This window comes from Staurois parvus, unplaced genomic scaffold (assembly GCF_062004578.1).
Source record: "Staurois parvus isolate SC_StPar_1 unplaced genomic scaffold, SC_StPar_1.0 ptg000166l, whole genome shotgun sequence".
NCBI lineage: Eukaryota > Metazoa > Chordata > Amphibia > Anura > Ranidae > Staurois > Staurois parvus.
Window position 1 is genome coordinate 364,905 of NW_028317962.1, and position 20,402 is coordinate 385,306.

The 20,402-nt window shown below is 41.3% G+C and overlaps 1 protein-coding gene across 7 annotated transcripts in view; it reads right to left on the reverse strand.

Moving 5' to 3' along the window:
• Positions 1-20,402, reverse strand: part of RASAL2 (RAS protein activator like 2) — a 451,415-nt gene that overhangs the window by 67,250 nt on the left and 363,763 nt on the right. For all 7 annotated transcript variants that reach the window (XM_089676317.1, XM_089676316.1, XM_089676318.1 and 4 more), the window contains one exon: positions 14,923-15,035. In XM_089676317.1, coding sequence (XP_089532443.1) covers positions 14,923-15,035 — 113 coding nt within the window. The remainder of the gene's footprint in view (positions 1-14,922; positions 15,036-20,402) is intronic.

Sequence of the window (20,402 nt, forward strand, 5' to 3'; positions counted from 1 at the left end):
CCCCCGCACTATGCTCTCTTCCCGCCCTCCCGCCTCCGCACTATGCTCTCTTCCAGCCCTCCCGCCTCCGCACTATGCTCTCTTCCAGCCCTCCCGCCTCCGCACTATGCTCACTTCCAGCCCTCCCGCCTCCGTACTATGCTCTCTTCCAGTCCTTCCGCCTCCGTACTATGCTCTCTTCCAGCCCTCCCGCCTCCGCACTATGCTCTCTTCCAGCCCTTCCGCCTCCGCACTATGCTCTCTTCCAGCCCTGCAGCCTCCGTACTATGCTCTCTTCCAGCCCTGCAGCCTCCGTACTATGCTCTCTTCCAGCCCTGCAGCCTCCGTACTATGCTCTCTTCCAGCCCTGCAGCCTCCGTACTATGCTCTCTTCCAGCCCTGCAGCCTCCGTACTATGCTCTCTTCCAGCCCTGCAGCCTCCGTACTATGCTCTCTTCCAGCCCTGCAGCCTCCGTACTATGCTCTCTTCCAGCCCTGCAGCCTCCGTACTATGCTCTCTTCCAGCCCTGCAGCCTCCGTACTATGCTCTCTTCCAGCCCTGCAGCCTCCGTACTATGCTCTCTTCCAGCCCTGCAGCCTCCGTACTATGCTCTCTTCCAGCCCTGCAGCCTCCGTACTATGCTCTCTTCCAGCCCCGCAGCCTCCGCACTATGCTCTCTTCCAGCCCCGCAGCCTCCGTACTATGCTCTCTTCCAGCCCTCCCGCCTCCGCACTATGCTCTCTTCCAGCCCTGCAGCCTCCGTACTATGCTCTCTTCCAGCCCTGCAGCCTCCGTACTATGCTCTCTTCCAGCCCTGCAGCCTCCGTACTATGCTCTCTTCCAGCCCTGCAGCCTCCGTACTATGCTCTCTTCCAGCCCTGCCGCCTCCGTACTATGCTCTCTTCCAGCCCTGCCGCCTCCGTACTATGCTCTCTTCCAGCCCTGCAGCCTCCGTACTATGCTCTCTTCCAGCCCTGCAGCCTCCGCACTATGCTCTCTTCCAGCCCCCCGTACTATGCTCTCTTCCAGCCCCACAGCCTCCGTACTATGCTCTCTTCCAGCCCTCCCGCCTCTGCACTATGCTCTCTTGCAGCCCTGCAGCCTCTGCACTATGCTCTCTTCCAGCCCCGCAGCCTCTGCACTATGCTCTCTTCCAGCCCCCCGTACTATGCTCTCTTCCAGCCCCGCAGCCTCCGCACTATGCTCTCTTCCAGCCCCGCCGCTTCCACACTATGCTTTCTTCCAGCCCTGCCGCCTCCATACTATACTCTCTTCCAGCCCCGCAGCCTGCATACTATGCTCTCTTCCAGCCCTGCAGCCTCTGTAGTATGCTCTGTTCCAGCCTTGCAGCCTTTCTACTATGTTCTGTTCCAACACTGTAACCTCCATACTATGCTCTCTTCCAGCCCTGCCGCCTCCGTACTATGCTCTCTTCCAGCCCTGCAGCCTCCATACATCGCTCTTTGTCAACCCTGCAACATAAATAAGACTCTTTGACATTCAGCGATTCTGGGAGTGTCAGGTGTCTGTGTCCCTTGCCATGCAATTTGGTTCCATCCTCTGACCCTTACATCACAAAAGGACTCAGCAGTGATGTAGGGATTGAAGAAAGAAACCGTGCAAAGCTGCAGTGATGGAAGGTAGAGGATATGGGTTGCCGAGGTGAGCATAAAAACTTTTCTATCACAGGTACCTTTGATTTCAGTTTTCTTTTAATCGGATAGGGTCATGACTACTTCAAGAAAAAAATCACTACATGCAGCATTTTTGGAAATGATTCACTCCTTTTCATGTTATACTGGGAATAGTTATTTCCGATAATTTCAATGAAGAGGTAGAGGACTCGCTGCACAAGGCTTCAAAGAAGTACATTCATACATCTTGCTACTAACATCACCCTTTTTTTCCCACCAATTTTTACATTTTGTATTATGTGTGAAATCTCTTTTTGGGACATTTGTAACCAGACACAGGAACTGGCTGTCAACCAATCTAAACAATTCAAATAAACTTGACAGCAATCCTGATACCTCTACCTGTAAAATCTGACAGCAACTGACACCCAGCTGATTCTGCCTGGGGAAACTAGCAATCATTGAGGTTGGCCATTTCTGGACAACTACTCATGGCTAGGATATACTGATTGGTATCTGGTCAAAACCCCTCCTTCATATGTATAACTGTATACGCTTGGGGGATCCAAGTGTGCATGTTTACAGTAAGATCACTCTGACATCCATCCCATGTCTGTGGACAGCTTATGGTGCACACACACAATCAACAATTGAAAACTATATAACTAAGCTCATTCAACTTTTATTGTAAAAAACTGTTGGCGATATATAAATCCTGTATAATAACAACAACAAAATAACATTACTCAAGTAAAGGGTAAAAAAATAAATAAAATAAAAAAAAATCAAAGTTGCCATTAGAAACACTTGGGGATTTACCCCGTCTACTGCCCCGCTATAGTATGAGACACTTCCCTGCTATTGTGTTGCACAGTAATAAAGTTTGCAATATGAACCGGCAAAGCAGTAACCTCAAACCTCAATCTTTTGCTTTTCCTAAAGTGTTTGTGAACTCCATTAGAAAAACCAGCATCTGGGAAAAAGGTGGTTGAAGCTAATTACTTTGGTGCCACTGCTCAATCTGACCCATTTAAGAGACTGGCTAAGAGGAGGGAGCATTTTACAATCACTCAGCATGCTGTGAGACTTTATCATATTGCGTTGAAATCTGCCTGCGAGGATTATGAAATCAGAAAAGGATAATACCGCATTAATAGAGCCTCAGCAACCATCAACAGCACAGAGTCACATTACATCCATTAGCTGATATGGAGACAAGGGGGGGAAGACTGACATTCTGCTGCAAGATACAGCAGCTCCCATATAGCACACATTGTAAACCGTGTGTAGCCGAATACAAGAGAAACGATGCAGCTTGGAGAATCGAATACTTCTAAGGCCTCCTGTATACAGCCAGAACTCTCGAGAATTGAAAAGAAAATCATTAAAGGAGAAATACAGCCAAAGCTTATTTTCCAGCACCAAAGGTCCTCATATCTGCTGAGTCCAGCACTAACGATCTGAGAAGTACTAAATAAGTGAACGGGTAAACCAACTCACTACTTTATAGGACCTGCTTAAAGGATACGTTCACCTTTGGGAACATGTTACATGTGTAGAACATTTAACATGTTCCCATAGGTGCAGCCCCACCCCTGACAGTACAGAGAGGCTTCTCCCCAACAGCGCTGACGTATAATTCGTTCATGGACTTGGCTATGGAGCGCCGTGGTAGTTCATTGAAGCTTCCCGTCAGAGTATCTGCTCGCTCGTAAATCCCGCACGGCAAGCAATATTCTGACAGGTCTGCAGGAGACCTGCATGGCACCAGCGGTTTACTGATTGCTTGTGCAATGCTTTAAAGGCTCCTGTAGAAACAAATAATACATGCACATTTTTTTTACCTGCAAAAAACAAAAAACATCCATTTATTATTTTTGTCTAAAAGGTGAACCTTTCCTTTAATGGCCAACTAGTTCAATAGGTATTAGGGGGTTGATTCACTTCGAAGATTTAGCCCTGGTTAACACAGAATGAAGCTTTTAATTCACGCTACTTCACTTGAAGTAGCTTGATTTGAAAGCCACTAGTCAGTGCGATTTCATGTGCGGCTTGTCTGCCATCTGTGCATGAAGTTGCTATCTAGGCACGATGCACATGAAAATCGGCAAAAATAGTACAGGAATCTTTTTCAAAATCAAACTAGGAGTCGCACCAATTTGAATGGTTCCATAGGCAAAAACAGGGTGTAATGCGATTTTAAACTGTCAAATCGCATGACAAACTGCATTGGTGTGAACGAGGGCTAAATGTCCTCTAAGAAATTTGCCTCCGTCACTCCTAGAAGCCTATAGCGGTGATGAACAAATTGGATTTGCCAATTTGTTCATTGCCTAGTATTGAGAACCATTTAGCTTTGTAACAAACATGATTTAGAAGGGACTGGGAACTCTGATGGAGAATTCGTTTCCAACAAATTCAAAAAGTCAGGATGTTATTTAACAACCAAAAAACGCAGAAACATCAGATTGGTGGAGGTGGAGGCCAGTGGAGCGTGCGTTTCTGGCACTAATCTAATGAAATCCATTACCAGCCAAACACAGCCCCAACTGTGCAGTAATCCTTCACACTGTGCGACTTTAACGTATATGCATTCCTTTAACAGCCTTGAGTTTAACAGGATCTGTATAACAGTGCCAATGGTTAAAATCGAATAATGTAAAAATCAAAAAATATTTTAAAAATCCTGGATTATTACTGCTTGCTTAACTATTGATTTTCATTGCCTTGAGGACCTATAGCCAGGGGCGGACTGACCATTTGGAAACTCGGGCACTGCCCGAGGGCCCGGGGACAGTAGGGGGCCCCATGAGATGCCCCTGGTACCTTTTTCATAGGCTTCTTTGAGTTTGGGCAAGGACACAGGGGCCCCATGATCCCCTATTGCCCGGGGGCCCCATGAGTTGTCAGTCCGCCCCTGCCTATAGCATATAGTACATGTGAAAAACCGCCTAAATGTTCTGGTCCACTGTGGTCTAACACTCGAGCATTATTTTGTGCGTTAATGGGGGTTGTGTAAACACAGCACATTGGGCCTCTCTAGCCTTTTGGAGGTGTGATCACTCTGGGGAGATTTTTTTATCCTTATTTTCTGTGCTTGCCCTGCTATCTCACAGTATTATAAAGAGGTTGTCAGGATTTATACAATTAGCATCACCTTACCCCCCCACTCCAATAATTTGCATTCTGGGTCTGGTGGAGCATCTCACTCCCATGACAGCAGAGAGGACTCTTTTAGGACTCTACTTTTTTATGGGAGAAAGGCAATAACCCTCCGTTGAAAAAAAAAAAAAAAACCTATCCCACTTTCCATTGGCAGCAATCGGTGAACACAAATCTGCCTTTGTATATGGATACTTATACTAATAGAGGTTGTATAAAGAAATTTGATAATGTATGGGCGAGATGGACTGAAAATGCCTCTACTGCCATGATGACAGATACAGTCCCTTACTGAGTTGGCACAGGGTGCTCCCTGAAACATTGCCTTAAAGTGTTACTAAACCCACAACAGTAAAATCAGTCTGTATATGCAGTAAAGCATGATGGTTATACTCACTGTGGAACCTAAGGAGTTAATCCTCTGCATTGTGCAAAAAGGCTGTTTGATCCTTTCTTCTCTGCCCCTCCTCTTGTTTAAATGTCCACCTGATACAGACTGAACCCGTGGTCACATGCACATGCTCAGTTTGGTGTGTAGTGCTAGAGAGTTTTTTTTTTTTCTTGGGAGGGTGCATATGATCAGCACAGGGCCAATCAGCACTGTCCAGACAGAGGGTCAGAGGTTTCACATTCTCCTAGAGCAGAAAGAAAACTCCTCCTACAAGCTTTAACCAGTGCTCTGCTGAAGTCACAAGACTGCTGTAACTGCTGAAGAGAAAAGGTATTTACCAGTTTATATTTACTAAAATTGCATTTCCATGTTGTTTGTATTGTGGGAGACCAGATATAGTGAATGCAGGGTCCTTGGTTTTGTATCACTAACTCTGAGACCAGTAGTGTTACCTAGGGGCACTGACCATCTAACGGACCATACAGGTCTAATGTATGTCTTTTCTCCTTCTGGCCTAGTATGAGCCACACACACGAGCACATACCTAATAGGATCAACTCTACTGCCAGGTCTCTGATTTCTGAATGAGACAGAGCCTTGTAGCCATCACCATTATTCTATTTGTATAAATCTTTATGATACACTGACCGATGCTCCCCTAAGTGGGCTTCCCCACCTGGCTATTTTTTCTTTTGTTTGGTCTGTAATGTTCATTCAAAACCTCAACGAACAGAAATGAAAAAAAAACCCACATCACATTAATTTGAATTGGTTGTCCGTGTGCAAAAACAGACCAAAAATTTGACATGCATCATCTTTGGCAACAGCACACACTACTGCATCACACAGGTAAGAATGAACCCCAAGGTAAATATTAGTACCCATGTGTGTCATGATATATGTTTTTTTTTTTATATAAAAGCCTACAGAACATGGTATTCCCAGACAGTCTCCCATCCAAGTACTAACCAAACCCAACCCTGCTTAGCTTCTGAGATCAGACGAGACTGGGTGCATTCAGGGTGGTGTGACCCCTTAGGCGTGTGTTATGATTTTATATATATATATATATATATATATATATATATATATATATATATATATATATATATATATATATATATAAAATTAAATATATATTTTTAATTTTGTGTATATATACACATATATTATCCAGTGTCTCTAATGATGTGCACTAGGTAATAAGGATCGACCATGTTATCCTTGCCTGAGCTGTAGGGGACACAACGAAACTCAGAGCAGTGTTTTTTCAGGGACAGATGGAAATGGCTAACCTTTGCAAAGCATTGCAGAATATATTGGAATTATACATTTATGAATAGAACAACATATAAATAAAAGATCTGTCTGTATGTCTAGCTGTGTACCACCCACTGACAAAAAGATCACTGCTTTCAGAATACCATAGCATATACTTTCCTTGTACTAAGAATAACAAGTAATGGTGCATCTGTATTGCATGCCCTTCAGTCTGTATGTCTAGGTACAGTCTGTGCTGCGGCACTAACACTGCACCCTGAAGCTCTGCCCAGTTTCAGCTGTTAATTACTTAAATGCCCAGTCTCTCTGCCAACTCTCGGGGGAGACATGGCAGCTCTCAGACATCACATCCTAAGTGCTCAGGATTTATACAGCTTGTAGTGTAGGGATGCTGGGTCAGATATGGTCACAGAAATCATTTTTTTCCTCTGCTGCTGGTGCCAGTGAATGTTTAATTTTTTCTATTAACCTTATCTTCTAGTTGTACATCGAGAGCTTTGAAGAGGAACAATTCCAGTGGATCTGTATGGATTCTCAGTAGATCACATTATATTTTCTACGATTCTAACTGAAAAAAACACTTTTTAAAGAATATGTAAACCCAACATTTTATATTCATGACATGTGCCTGCTGCACCATGTACTTGTATGAAAAAGTATCCTGTTCTCTTTGTATTGCTTTGTGTGAAATCCCTGGTGTTCCTGCCAGTCCTCCTGCTTTCCTATTAAAAACTGACCACACCAGGCAGGAGAGCACAGTGTGGTCAGTTCTCTAGCTGTACTGAGAACTCAGCCTGCTCTCCTCCAATGATCAGACTTGTCCTGACACCTCCCCCTGCACAGCCATTCACTGGGAAGCTCACTGTGCTAGCGCTTCTCTTCCCCTAGCTCTTATGCAGAGGGTATGTGATCACTTATAAAAAAAAAAATGGGGAATAAAAATTATTAATATAGTTTTATATATCTATACACAAATGTTTTGCTTTTCATTTCTATTTTAAGATAAGTGGGTTGTTTTACAAGGTGAGGGTTTACAATCACTTTCATTTGGGTGTTAAGACACTTGTGTGGGCATCATACAAAAATTGTGATAAGATAACCTGGGACACTTTTTTCATTTGTTAGTGCTTACTGCCTGATTCTTTAGCCTGCTCCCCTCTCCATCAAGTCACTGGGTTCACATCCTTTCTGTAGACCATGATATAAACTAACATTGTTATTGAGGAAAGAAAGGGAAAGCTGTAGGCACCTAATGCAGTCTGTGGAACAAATCAAGTGGCACAGAGGGCTTGTTGAGAACAAATTAAATCTGATGTACTGTAGCTGGTCCATTTGTATCTCCCTTTAGCTACCTACTGTTGAATGCAGCATAATGCTCTTAAAAAACTAATTAAACCAAAACATTGGGTTTTCCAGGGTTCCTTTATATTCCCTATTCACTACTGGTGTTATACTAACAATGAGACAAATCAATGCTTTTAGCAATTCCCTTACTAATAAAAAAAAAAAGTCCTCCACAATTAAAGCAGACCTGGCACTACAAGCAAGGTCTGCTTCTTTATGGAAGAGAGGCAAAACCTGCTCTTCAGCTTTAATACAGTTTATTTCATGTATTTAACCAGCAGCATTTTACTAATGTCCACCAATCACATCACACACTTCCCCCGAGGAATGTTTAGGAACATTATAGTATACAGAATGCCACTCCAAAAGAACACATCTGGAGTTAAAGAGGCCTAAAGACAAGGAGAAATCCACACCCAAAATACCTTGTCAGGGGAAGTATTTAAAGTGATTGTAAAGCTCAGACGTGAAATATGAACAAAGCATTTGCCCCTCTATAGTGTGTACTTGTCTCAATTAAGAACACTAAGTGTCATTTCTGTCTTCTGCTTCATTCCTCTGCTATAAGTATGAGTCACTTTGAACATGTTTTCTTGACACCAAGAAAAAAATGGTGACAGGGGAGGGACCTCCAGCATATAGACAGCCTCCACTCTGTTCATGTGAGCTGTGTGGAGGGTGTGTGTCTCTCTTTCCTCCAATCAGCTCTCAGAGCTCTCCTCAATGAGCTCTGCAGAGTGTAAATTCAACTCTCTGCCCCTGTTTTCTGAACTCTCAGACAAACTTTATAAATTCAGCACTTTGAATGGATGTAGAGATGATAAGGCTGCAGACAGACAGGTACAACTTATGTAGGAGGATTTGTTTAATCTCTGTGTATTTCCTGAGGATAGTCACTTCACTGGGTATATGTAATTGTGTCCAACCACTTTAAGCCAAGCCCACGCTGCAGGAAAGACTTCTAAACACTCTGCTGCATGATATATAATTACAACATTACAAAATATACTAAAAACAATTACTAGGAAACAATGCTGTATAGGAGATATACTTCTTGTCTATAGGCATGCATAACAAGGGTGGAAATGTTGTATGACTTTTCTGCTGAGCCATGTGCCCATATGCTGGATGACAGGTGGTAGTTTTTAGGGTCAGTCAAACTGATATACAGAGAGGTTAACAAATGATCTCTTCCAATCTGTTCCTTCAATAACCATGAGCACTGTATGAAACCATTTACTATTGCTAGTAGACTTAACCATACACAGTTGTAGTCCTATTACCATCATCATAATTAATCAGCTCAGATCTATGCCTACACAGTCATCGGAAACTGTCAGAATGGCCCATATTAAACAATCAATTCTGGTTTGGTTAGCTTTAGTCTTTTTTAAAAGGCCATTCTGAGTCTGAAGTACAGAGTGAGAAAAAAAAAAAGTCAAATACAAAGCCAATATATTACATTAACATCCAATGTCACAAACAAAGGCTTTTTGCGTGCTACTAACAACATATTTTATGTATGAACATTTGTAGATCTAGTCATCTGTATATTATGGAAGCAGGGATCCAGGAGAACCTACCTAGTATCGAAAGAACTAGCAGAGCGGGTCCCCCGGCATCTTCTAATGGTGAAAGCCATGATAGCTCTCCCTCATGTCACACTGAAGAGTGTAAAACTAGTATACCGATCTGCACGCACACACGTTAATGCCAGAAAATGACTTTCGCTTAATCTGCAGGAATCCAGCCCACGTGTTTAACAGTCCAGAGAGGGGCACAATCCAGCCCAGCTGTCAGAAAAGACTGAGCTGCAGTTCTCCTACATTTTGCATGCTTACTATACGGTAACTTAAAGTGTCAGTCCACAACAACCAACAGTGTCGGTGGATAAAGTTTGGCTGAAACAACCACTAGCTTTTTATAATTTCTGGGGATTCTTGTCATAAGACCACCCAGATAGTATTCTATTGTCTGTTTATTAATTCAAAATAAATGAAAGTCCAACAAGAGTTTTTCAGCTGGTAGGCAGACCTGGAAAAGTGTGCACAGGTGTCTGGCAGACAAAATCCCGAGAGATGTAGAATGCTATGAAGTGATTCAAACAAATGATGGGCCTATGGGCCAGCTGAAAAGGCCAGTCTATACAAAGTTAAAATATACGTTTCAGGAGGCCTAACCCATTATGATGTCCTTAGACAGTAAGTGAATAGACTGTTTTTTCCCGGTGTTCTACTGGTCTAGGTGCAGCATATCCGTATGGATATGGAGGTCCTGGCTTCCAGGTTGTAAAATGGCCGCGGTTGTATCCCCACCTCCTGGGTCAATGGTATTTAAGGAGAGTGAGGAGACACGTCCGTATCCCTGTTGATAAAGTCCGGATGTGACGAAACGCGTCCGGGGCACGTGACGTGGTGACGTTCTGACGCTCTTCCGGAAGTGCTGTGGCGGCCATTTTTGTTCTTGGAACACGCGGCTGTGTATTCCCTGAAATCCTCCATACAGGTGTATGGGTAGTGGGGAACTCATTACCAATTATATATTTCTTCTCTGAAGTGGTATGCTGAGGATATTGTAACACCACTGAGGAGAGGGTCGATTGTGGAATCAATCGCTTTGTGTGTGGAAGCTGATCTCTGCTTATTTTAATGTAAGTTGCTATATTAAAGTACTGTGATTATTTATTATATACACTGATTCCTGGTCTGTTTATGAGGTCTATGGGAAGAGGTTGAAAAGGCTGAAGGAAAAAGGTTGGAATTAATCTCATCTATGGCTTGTGTTACTACCTTGAGGGTAATTATGCACTTCTGCTATTTGTGTGCAGTGAATAACATATAAAGCAGGGGTATTTTCTCTCACGGTTGCTGTGACACGGGAGTGGTTTTGCATGTAACACGTGTGGCACTTTTTATTATATTTTGGATGGTATTTGGATAAAGCACTATGTCGAGTTTTTTTCTTTGAGGTATATAAAGATTTATTTTTGGATTACACCAAAAAAGGCGGTTTGAAGATACGAAGATTTAAGGAAGATTTAAGAAAGTATTGTTTTAGAGTTAACTGTTTTTGGGAGTTATTTGGATTTTGATTTTTTGGATTTTTTGGACTATTATTTTGGGACTTTATACACCAATATAAGAATTTTTGGGACTTATTTTGGGACTTTATACACGAATATTGAATTTTTTGTTACCAAGTGCGCTTAATGATTAATTGATTTAAGTGAATAAACTTGTTAAGGAATAATAATCTCTTGTGGATCTTTAATGGATTTGGCAAACAACACAATCATGTTATTGGCTGTCAGTAAAGACCTGGGCTTCCTTAACTTGCAACATGGAATCAGAAAAAATTACTTTCGTCTTCTTAGAATCATTTTGTGAAACTATCTTCTCAGCATATATTAAAAAAAAAAAAAAATCTGCAGGGGTTGATGCTGGACAAATAGCACACATCACTGCTATCTGAATACCAATATTCCTGAAAGGGAATTCAATGAGGTACTGCATAAATATGGACATACAAACTTGGTCTAAACAGACATGTAATGTACACAGTTCCATAAAAAAAATTGTGACTGCCTGATCTATCGCCAACTGTTCTCCAATCAAATTACTCACCAAAAAGATGCCTGTTATGGGAGAAACATGGAAGCAGCCATTGCTAATCTCCCCATTTGAAAATACTACCTATCGGCTGAAAATATTTTTGCTTTTAAACTTTAAAAAAGAAGAATGGGATTACAAAAAAATAAATATACATACTCACCTAAGTGGATGCAGCATTGTTCCAATGTTGCGTCTGTCCCCTGCTGCCTCTAAGAACGAGTACTGAGCAATCAAAGACCGCTGATCGCTCAGTTCAGTCTACAGTGAACAGAGTGGTGCATGTCAGTCACCGACTCTCTGCTTGGTCTCCCCAGCACTCACTAGAGCGCTGGACGGTGGAGGTGGTGGGGTCGGCTTGCTTAGAGGTTGAGCCAGCTGCCGGCCCAGACATCTGCATTGATCTCAACTTTAAAGTTGGGATATTTCCACAGCCTGGACTTGGCTGTCAGCCGTTGTCAGCTGAAAAGGGGCCACAAGAGTGTCGAACTAAGTGCACTTCTGTGATCCATAGGGGAAGTAGGGCCAAAGCAGCTTTGACCATACTTCTTCAAGTCACTGACCAAGCACCATGCAGAATAGGAGTTCTGACTTCACTCAGACTTTTATCATTTGTATACTTAGTGAGGGCCATCCACTCAAACTATCGGAGCTTGTGTGTTGGCCTTACATTCAGAAAAGTAGCATTTTTTGACAGAAGGCAAAAACAACAGCTCCTGTATTTCGATCAAGATGGGTTTACTGTCACATAACATTTAGCCCCCATATGCATCACATAGGGGTGTTACATTAGTAAACCTAACAACTTCCAGGTCTGTAACCTGGGTCCTCTTTCATCAATAGTTTCCATTCCAATGTATGTATGGTATGGAAGGTATTGGAAGACGTCATCACACCTTACAGCTATAGCATAATAAAAGCAGCTATCAATAAAATGGAAAGCACCACCTTTGTTTTCACATAAAAGATCTACTCTAAGCAGACAACTGGGAACCAGGGTCAGAATTCCGCAACATGCAATGTAAACTAATACAGTCATGCCAAATACTTCTTGCCAAACAAGCAAAGCTGGAAGAGGAACATTAACTTTAGAGAATAGTCATCAAGATACAATAGAGACTAAGCATGAATACACAGAGAACAATAAAACTGAGATTATGAATACATTGCTTTTGTGAAGCGGAGTACTGTTGAAGGAAACAAAAAAAAAAAGCATTTGCAGAATTCACCTAACAAAAAGGCCAAGGCAAGCTGCCCAAAGTATGTATTTTAATATGTAATAGCTTGACACGATGAGAGTGGAAAAGGATGGGGCAAAAAACAATAGCAAGCAGGTGGGGATACGCATAGATGGCTGCCCATGTAGGGCATTTTTCGAGGCAACCCCCACAACCTAGAGAGGCATTTGCCCCACAGCATCATTTGGGAAGGGAGGGGGGTTTCAGAAACTACTGGCCTGGAAAGTCCTCTGATCCAAAAGATTTTTTACTATAAAAAGAGCATACTAGTAGCAGACCTTAAAATCATAGCCCAATTCAGCTGAATTCTGGAAAGAATTGGCAAATCATTCCTAAAGGGAATCATTATTACAAAATTCATCCAAATAGGGAATTACCACAGTGTACACTGATCAGCCATAACTTTATGACCACCCAGCTAACATTGAGTAGGCCCCCCTTTTTCCTTCAAAACAGCCCTGACCCTAGATCTCTGAAGGTATGCTGTGGTACCTGGCACCAAGCCGTCAGTAGCAGCTCCTGTAAGTTGTGAGGTGGGGCCTCCATGGACCAGGCTTGATTTACAGCACATCCTAAAATGATCTATTGGATTGAGATCTGGAGAATTTTGAGGCCAAGTCAACCCCTCAAAACTCACTGTTGTGTTCCTAAAACCATTCCCAAACCATTTTTGCACTGAGAGGGTGCATTTTCCTGCTGAATCAGGCCACTGCCATCAGGGAATACGCTTTCCATGAAGAGGTGTACTTGGTCAGTAACAATGTTTAGGTAGATGGTACATGTCAAGTAACATCCAAATGACATCACATTGCCTCTGCTGGCTTGCCTACTTTTCACTGTACATCTTAGTGCCTTCTCTTCCCTAGGTAAGCAAAGCACATGCTCCCAGCCATCCATATGATGTACAGTGCCTTGAAAAAGTATTCATACCCTTTGAAATTTTCCACTTTTTGTCATGTTACACACCAAACTGACCATGTGCAGAGTAACTCCTAGGGCTCTGTACTATCAGAAAATGGACTGGGGACTGTGGAAGAAGGGGAGGATCAGAGACGACAGAATCAAACAGCCTTTTACACAATGCGGAGGATTAACCTCTTAAGTTCTACAGTGGGTATAATAAGCATGCTTTACTGCATATACAGAATGATTTTACTGATGTGGGTTTAGTAGCACTTTAAATCAAAATACAAAATTGATTATAATAGGTGGTCAGATCATCTTCATCAAGTTTAGGAACATTGTTTTCTTCCGAAACCCATGTTTGGTTAACAAGAGAGACCAATGCCAAATGACACTATTTCTTCTGAAAGCACAAAATCCAGAGGACCCCCTTAAGCAGTACTTTGGAAATGGAAGCGAGATAATCTTGAGTACTTTGGAATCGAGATCACCCCAGGTGACTTTGGAAGCGAAATCTCCTCGAGTACTTTGAAAGGAAGAACTCTATGTCTTATTAGAGGATGCTGGTATCTTTGTTGGTTTTCCTTTTTATCTACATTAAAGGATATGCAGCAAGGGAAAAAAGGCAGTCTCTGCTACAATAAAATACGTGAAACTTCATATAGGGGAGGAGATGGCAGAGCCTGTAGCCACAACATGGAATTTTCATTACAATGAGTCCTGAAATATTCTAGAAGTTAGTGATTCAACCTCTGGCCAACTAACCCAGATAGTTTGAATGGGAAGTCCCTTAAAGAAACCTATCACAAAGATACTCCACACTGAAGGGAACCCTACACTTGTTAGATCCTGAATAAAATATCTAAATTAAAAATGAATGCCCTCTATATGGTTCGTTTTTAGTTCCTTTAAGAAACTTTTAAGTATACGGCATTCTGTAGCATGAAACTTGCTGTTCTTATTGCACATCTAGGTCTGATATACTGCTACCCTGTGTCTAATATAGCTAATAAAACACTGAGATATGTTATCAATAGGGGCAAGAGACAATTATCCTCTCTTCTTACACTGACTGGGATCCCTGTGTGACATATTCCGCCCAATTAGACAGCTAATTATTGCCATAAAGCCATCTTCATCCTGTTAAGATGGTATAAATCTTCCCTGCTACAATATACTAGCAGACAGGATCCCCGGGGATGCTCGGCACAAGTATTTTTATATCCTGGCTTTAACTGCAAATTCAAACAGCTCTAGTCAGTTGTCGCCATCAGATTTATGGGACTATTTATCACCGTGGAATAGGAGTTGGGTGGACTGGATCACACACAACCTGATAGCAGCCAGGGCAACACTAAATAACTGCAGACACCAGGCTTACCTGTCAGTTTCTGCAGGACGCAGCGATGGAAGGCGAAAGCTCGTGTTTCTGTCCAACTTTGACTGACTCTTTGTCCTCTTGATTGAGCCTTTTAGACGTTTGCTGAAGAAACCCTTTGAGAAAAATCAGAAACAGTGAGGTACTTCGATCTAATTATATAGAAATAGGTTTTCAAAGTGTCAGGAAAATAAAGAACTGTCTGTAAAGCCCTACAGAGACTTATCAAATTCAAAACCAATTCTCCACCTGTCATTCTCCAGCTACAGGTCAAAAGGACCGTTTTAGAGAAAACAGTTGTATTCTGGTAACTGTATGTGGTTAATAACTATAATAGTTTTCAGTACAATTTTTTTTTTTTTTTAAACAAGCTTTTAATCAGTATTTCTCTCCACATTTCCATGCAGACCAAGTAGCTGTTGCTAATGCGAACACAAACTTTACAATATTGCCAGAAGTGCCTACAATGGTCAGCTTTTATTCACATGGTCTAAACCCTTTTTCACAAAAGTAATATAAAAGAAAAAAAAAAAAAATTCTGTAAGTGTTAGCTCGATGTAGGCTAAGGGCTCTTTTACATGGCTCCATTGGAAAAATGCATATTTGGTGGGTATTCTGGTTGCCCGACTCCAATCATGCACCTGTAAAACATGGGCATGTGACTCAAAAAGTGCACCAAAAATGCAACCACGGTGCATCTTTTTGATGCATTTCTATTCATTTCAATAGGGAGGTGCCTTTTTGGTGCGCTTTTTAAACATAAACCAAAAATGCAGCATGCAGGACATTTAAAAACACTCCACACCTGCCGCACATTGGTGTGAAGCGTTCTATGGGATTTAAAGGGATACATTTTTAATGCATTTTTGTTTTGCTTTTAAAACACCAAAATTGCATCAAAACCCGATGAGTGTGAAAGAGCCTTTTCATTTGTTTGTCGCTTATTTAAAGCTGCACGCCCATCGAAGACTGAGTGTTAATAATGGTGACAGACCGCATCACATACGTTATTTTTGATTTTGGCAATGCTAGCAATTCAATAGGGATCTACTGGGAAACACAATTTGAGTATAACAAATCGGAGGCCAACTGACATATGAGGAGCCCTGGAAAACAAGGTAAAGGTTGAGCCACTTTCTTCCTGACAGCTATATTATAATCAAAAATATTGCTTGGTTGTTTAGTAGGTCAATAACAAGACAAAGCAACATGATTGTTTAATGTCTGATGTGTTAATAACACAATGGAATACAAAAATCAATGTTAAGTGTTCTACAGCAGTGATAATAGTCTGCCATCTAGTGTATACTCCATAGGAGTATAGAGAATATGTAATCCAACAACTTACTTTTCAGTTGGGTTTACTGCATATAATGATCATTCCAGGGCTAGGAGTCAGCAAGGAAGGCCTGTAGGGGGAAGCTGCCCTGGCCAACTCCACTCAGATAAAAGCAAATTCTCTGTTTTTTCAAACTGCTCTACAAGATGGGTCACCATGTGATAAATGTAACCGTTTTGCTATAAAGAAACAAACTAAAGGCAGCCATAGATGGTTCGATTCTCTGCTGGTTCAGCAGGGACTGGCTGAGATTCAAACCATCTATGGGCAGGTTGATTGTACCCAATTTGATTGTTGTACGACTTGTGTACCACCAGCCTGTGAGATATTTCATGCAATTATTGCCAGCGTCTATACCCGATAGCAATAATTACTGTGTTCTCCTGGCAGGGATGGCTCCTGTGGTTGCAGGAAAGAAAATCGTATCATCTACAGCTGGCCTAAGTGATTATTGGTTGTTTGACAGCTTAGTCTACCCAGAACAGACAGTCCGGTATCAGGTTTTTGCTAGTGCAACGAATCGCCTGTGTGTTTCTTATATGTTGTATCTTTCAATGTCTAACTAAATAATAGAATTTCTGTAATCAACACAAAAATAATTTTTAGCCTTCAGGTTATACTGTTTCCTACAGGAGGATTTAACACTGGGGAAAAAAACTGTAGGTCAGCCGAAGATAACCCTTCCTACAACCAGCATGCCTCAGTTTTAATTCATTTTTAGCAAAGCTATACTAAGTTTATGATTATAAACACCGGGGGGAAGGACCTTTGTTCCTCAATGGACACCAAGCACAAAAATCGTATTTTCTTTGCTCTCCAATGAGGGACAGGATGTCCGTGACGTCTTTGTAGTACAGAGAGAACCATATTTCAGATCCCAGGAAGTTACAGGGGAAGGGACTAGAGGAGGTACATGGGAAAACCTCTGTACAAAAGGGCCTAAAAAAGTGAGAAGCCAAAGGTCTCAAACAGAATAGAAAGGGCAGAACCCTGACCTTTGATAGTGCTTTGACCCAAACACTGGTTAAGACCCAGTGAGGGAAAGGAGTGGATTCATCCTGGTGAAGAGAGGTGAGGACAGATTTGGAGATCTTCCTGGGACACCAGAAAAAATTTAAGGGGTTATCCTGGGCTGGCCTACAGTTTGCTCGTCAGTGTCAAATCCTCCTGCAGGCAGCAGTTTACCTTGAAGATTAACAAATTTCTGTGAACCACAAAAGACTAGAAAAAAATTTATTTTTTATAATTTTGCCCAGATATTTATTTCAGGTACTTATATAGCGCCGTCCATTTACGCAGTGCTTTACATATATATATTGATATATATATATAAAAAAAAAAATTATAGGTTTTTTAAGTGTAACTCTGAGCCATCATGCACACTTGACAATTTTACAGCGGCTGTTTCTGGCCTTTGACATTTTTTTTTCTACAGCTGGTAAACCCTCTAGCATGTTATCCTATGTGTCCATGCACAAAGACTGTTTTTTGGCTGGAAAAAAAAAAAAACAGGACTAGTGGGTTTCTAGAGACGTTTTTTAGCTGGAAAAAAGCTCTAACGCTGAAAAATGTGGCAAAATGCAGTAAAACGCCGCAAACTACAGTTTTTAGTGTTATTTGGGTCAAAAAAGTCCAAAAACACCAAACACGGACAACGCCTCTAATCACGGCAAAACGCCGCAAAAAAGCTAAAACACAAAAAAAAAAAAAACTGAAAACCGTTTTTAATGTGACTTTACACAGCTAACATTACCAGCGTTATAAAAATGTCAAGTATGCATGAGGGATCAAACACACAAAATCATTTAAATATTTACACAAAACAAAATTTTCAGACCTGAAAGAACCAGGTACAATGTCCATCTCTCCTAATCTGCACAGCGTTTGTTTGCTACAATATTATTACGGGTACGGCCTACTATTCTCAGAGATACCCATCATGTTTAGGCATTCAATATCAATTGACAGATATGAAAAATAGAATTTCTTTGTTGATTACATGATTACAGACCACACACTTCTTATATAGAAAGCTTTTACAAATCACATTTGTCCATCGCTGTTCATAGAGACCAAGTCAACCACACATGCTGAAGCCATTTTCAATTGACTTATTCTTTACTATGAAGCTGGTTATCGTCAGTTCACTTAAACCAGCTTGTCCCGTTTCCGTAAATGAGAAATTGCTAGCATCCCACCAAAGGGTACTATAATTAGACAATCAATGTCAATAATCTAGATTTAAACCTCTAATGATGCTTCAGGCATTCTGCAACAGAACGTTTAGTTGAGCTCCCATAAGCAATTTCATGCACAATGTGCCTTTGTGTTCAGCCAGCATAACATGGATATGCAGCAAATCTCAATTATAGTGCAAATATGGGGATTTTGCAAGCAGCATATGCCGAAGAATGTCTGAAGGTTATTTTATCATTTACAGTTGCTGTTCAAGATTACACAAATGACAACAAAGAACTGTCAAATTGAAAGTGCTTAGTTTTTCTTTTGATAGTACAGCTTATGGCAGAAAAGTCTTAAACAAATTTCACATTGCTATGTTCAGCTACCATGTGCTGAGGGAACTGAGGTTAGTTTGACTTAGAACGAATAGTTCAGACTTGTGGTTTCAAATAAAGTAGTATATTCCTTTAAAGGAAATCTATAATAATTTTGTGCCAAGATGTATATATATATATATATATATATATATATATATATATATATATATGTACACACACACTCTGTTTTATAAACAAACATTTGATAAACGATAAAGGATTCACAGAGTACTGTGGATTGGCAGCCGCCAAACTTATAGTACCGTAACACTATTCAATTTAGTGCAGTACCAGTTTTAAAAAAATTGGGCCTACACTACTTTTAGCACATAATTAATGTACTGTTCTAAATGTGTTGCACACAAATGCACTAAAAAGTGTACGTTTGGATGCACCCTTAAGGTCTGAACAAGTCCTGAAAGTAAATACAGTGGACAAGAAAATCACCCCCTTTACAATAGTTACGTTTTGTTGCTTTTCAGCCTGAAATGAAGACAGACACAGTTTTTGTTTTATTCTGCGGTATTTACTCAGTGCAACTTATAACATCCAAGTGAAAGATCTAACACCAAGATGCCAGAAAAATAAAATAAAAAACAGAATCACTGAGATGGAAAAAGGATTACCTCCCACTAATAAAAATGAATTGTAAACTCAATGAGGAGAAGATAATCACCTACTCAAGGGCACATAAAGCCATTTGACTTTAACACTGTGATCGGCTGTGGTCATTTTGATTAGAATGCAAAGAGCTTTCCTGGAGCATGTCAGTCCCTGGTACTGCAACTAAAGCAAACAATCAACTATGGGTGGCAATGCACTGTCAAAAGACAGGAGAAAGTTGTTGACAGGCACAATCAGGAGATGGATACCAAAAAAATGTCAAAGGCTTTATCAATGCCTAGAAGCACAGTGAAGTCTATTATTAAGAAGTGGAAGGTATTTGGTACAACCCGGAGCCTCCCTGGATCTTCATATCAGGCTGAAAAGCAAGAAAATGTGATTATTTTAAAAGGGGATGATTCTTTTCTATACCCACTGTAAGTATTTACTTTCAGGACTTGCTCAGACCATAGGGTGCATCTGAGCATACACTTTTTAGTGCATTTGTGTGCGACGCAATTAGGAAAGTACATTAATTTTGCTCAAGAAGTAGAGCAGGCCCGACTTTTTAAATTGTACTGCACTAAATTGAATAGTATTACGGTATCATAAGTTTGGCAGACACAAACTCACGCACATTTGCTAGATGAATGAGGATGCCATTAAAAAGGCTGTGTGTATCTACAGAACGGAGTGCGCGTTCACGAGGTGCGGGAATATGTGCTATTTTTCACACACTTCTGCCATTCACCTGGTGTGAGCAAGCCCTCCGGCACACCACCTCTTGCTGGGAGGCATATGGTAAAAAAAGAATTAAGCTGCCCATACGCGTTTTTTTTTCCCGTCCAGGGGGAAAAAAAAGGAATGCTAGGTACACACGACAAGTTTTTACAACATTGTATTCTGACTGCAGCACCCACAGCTCTGAGTACAGTGATCAGAGGCTTCTGTCGAAGTGGCGGCCACACAGTGTTCGAATTTTG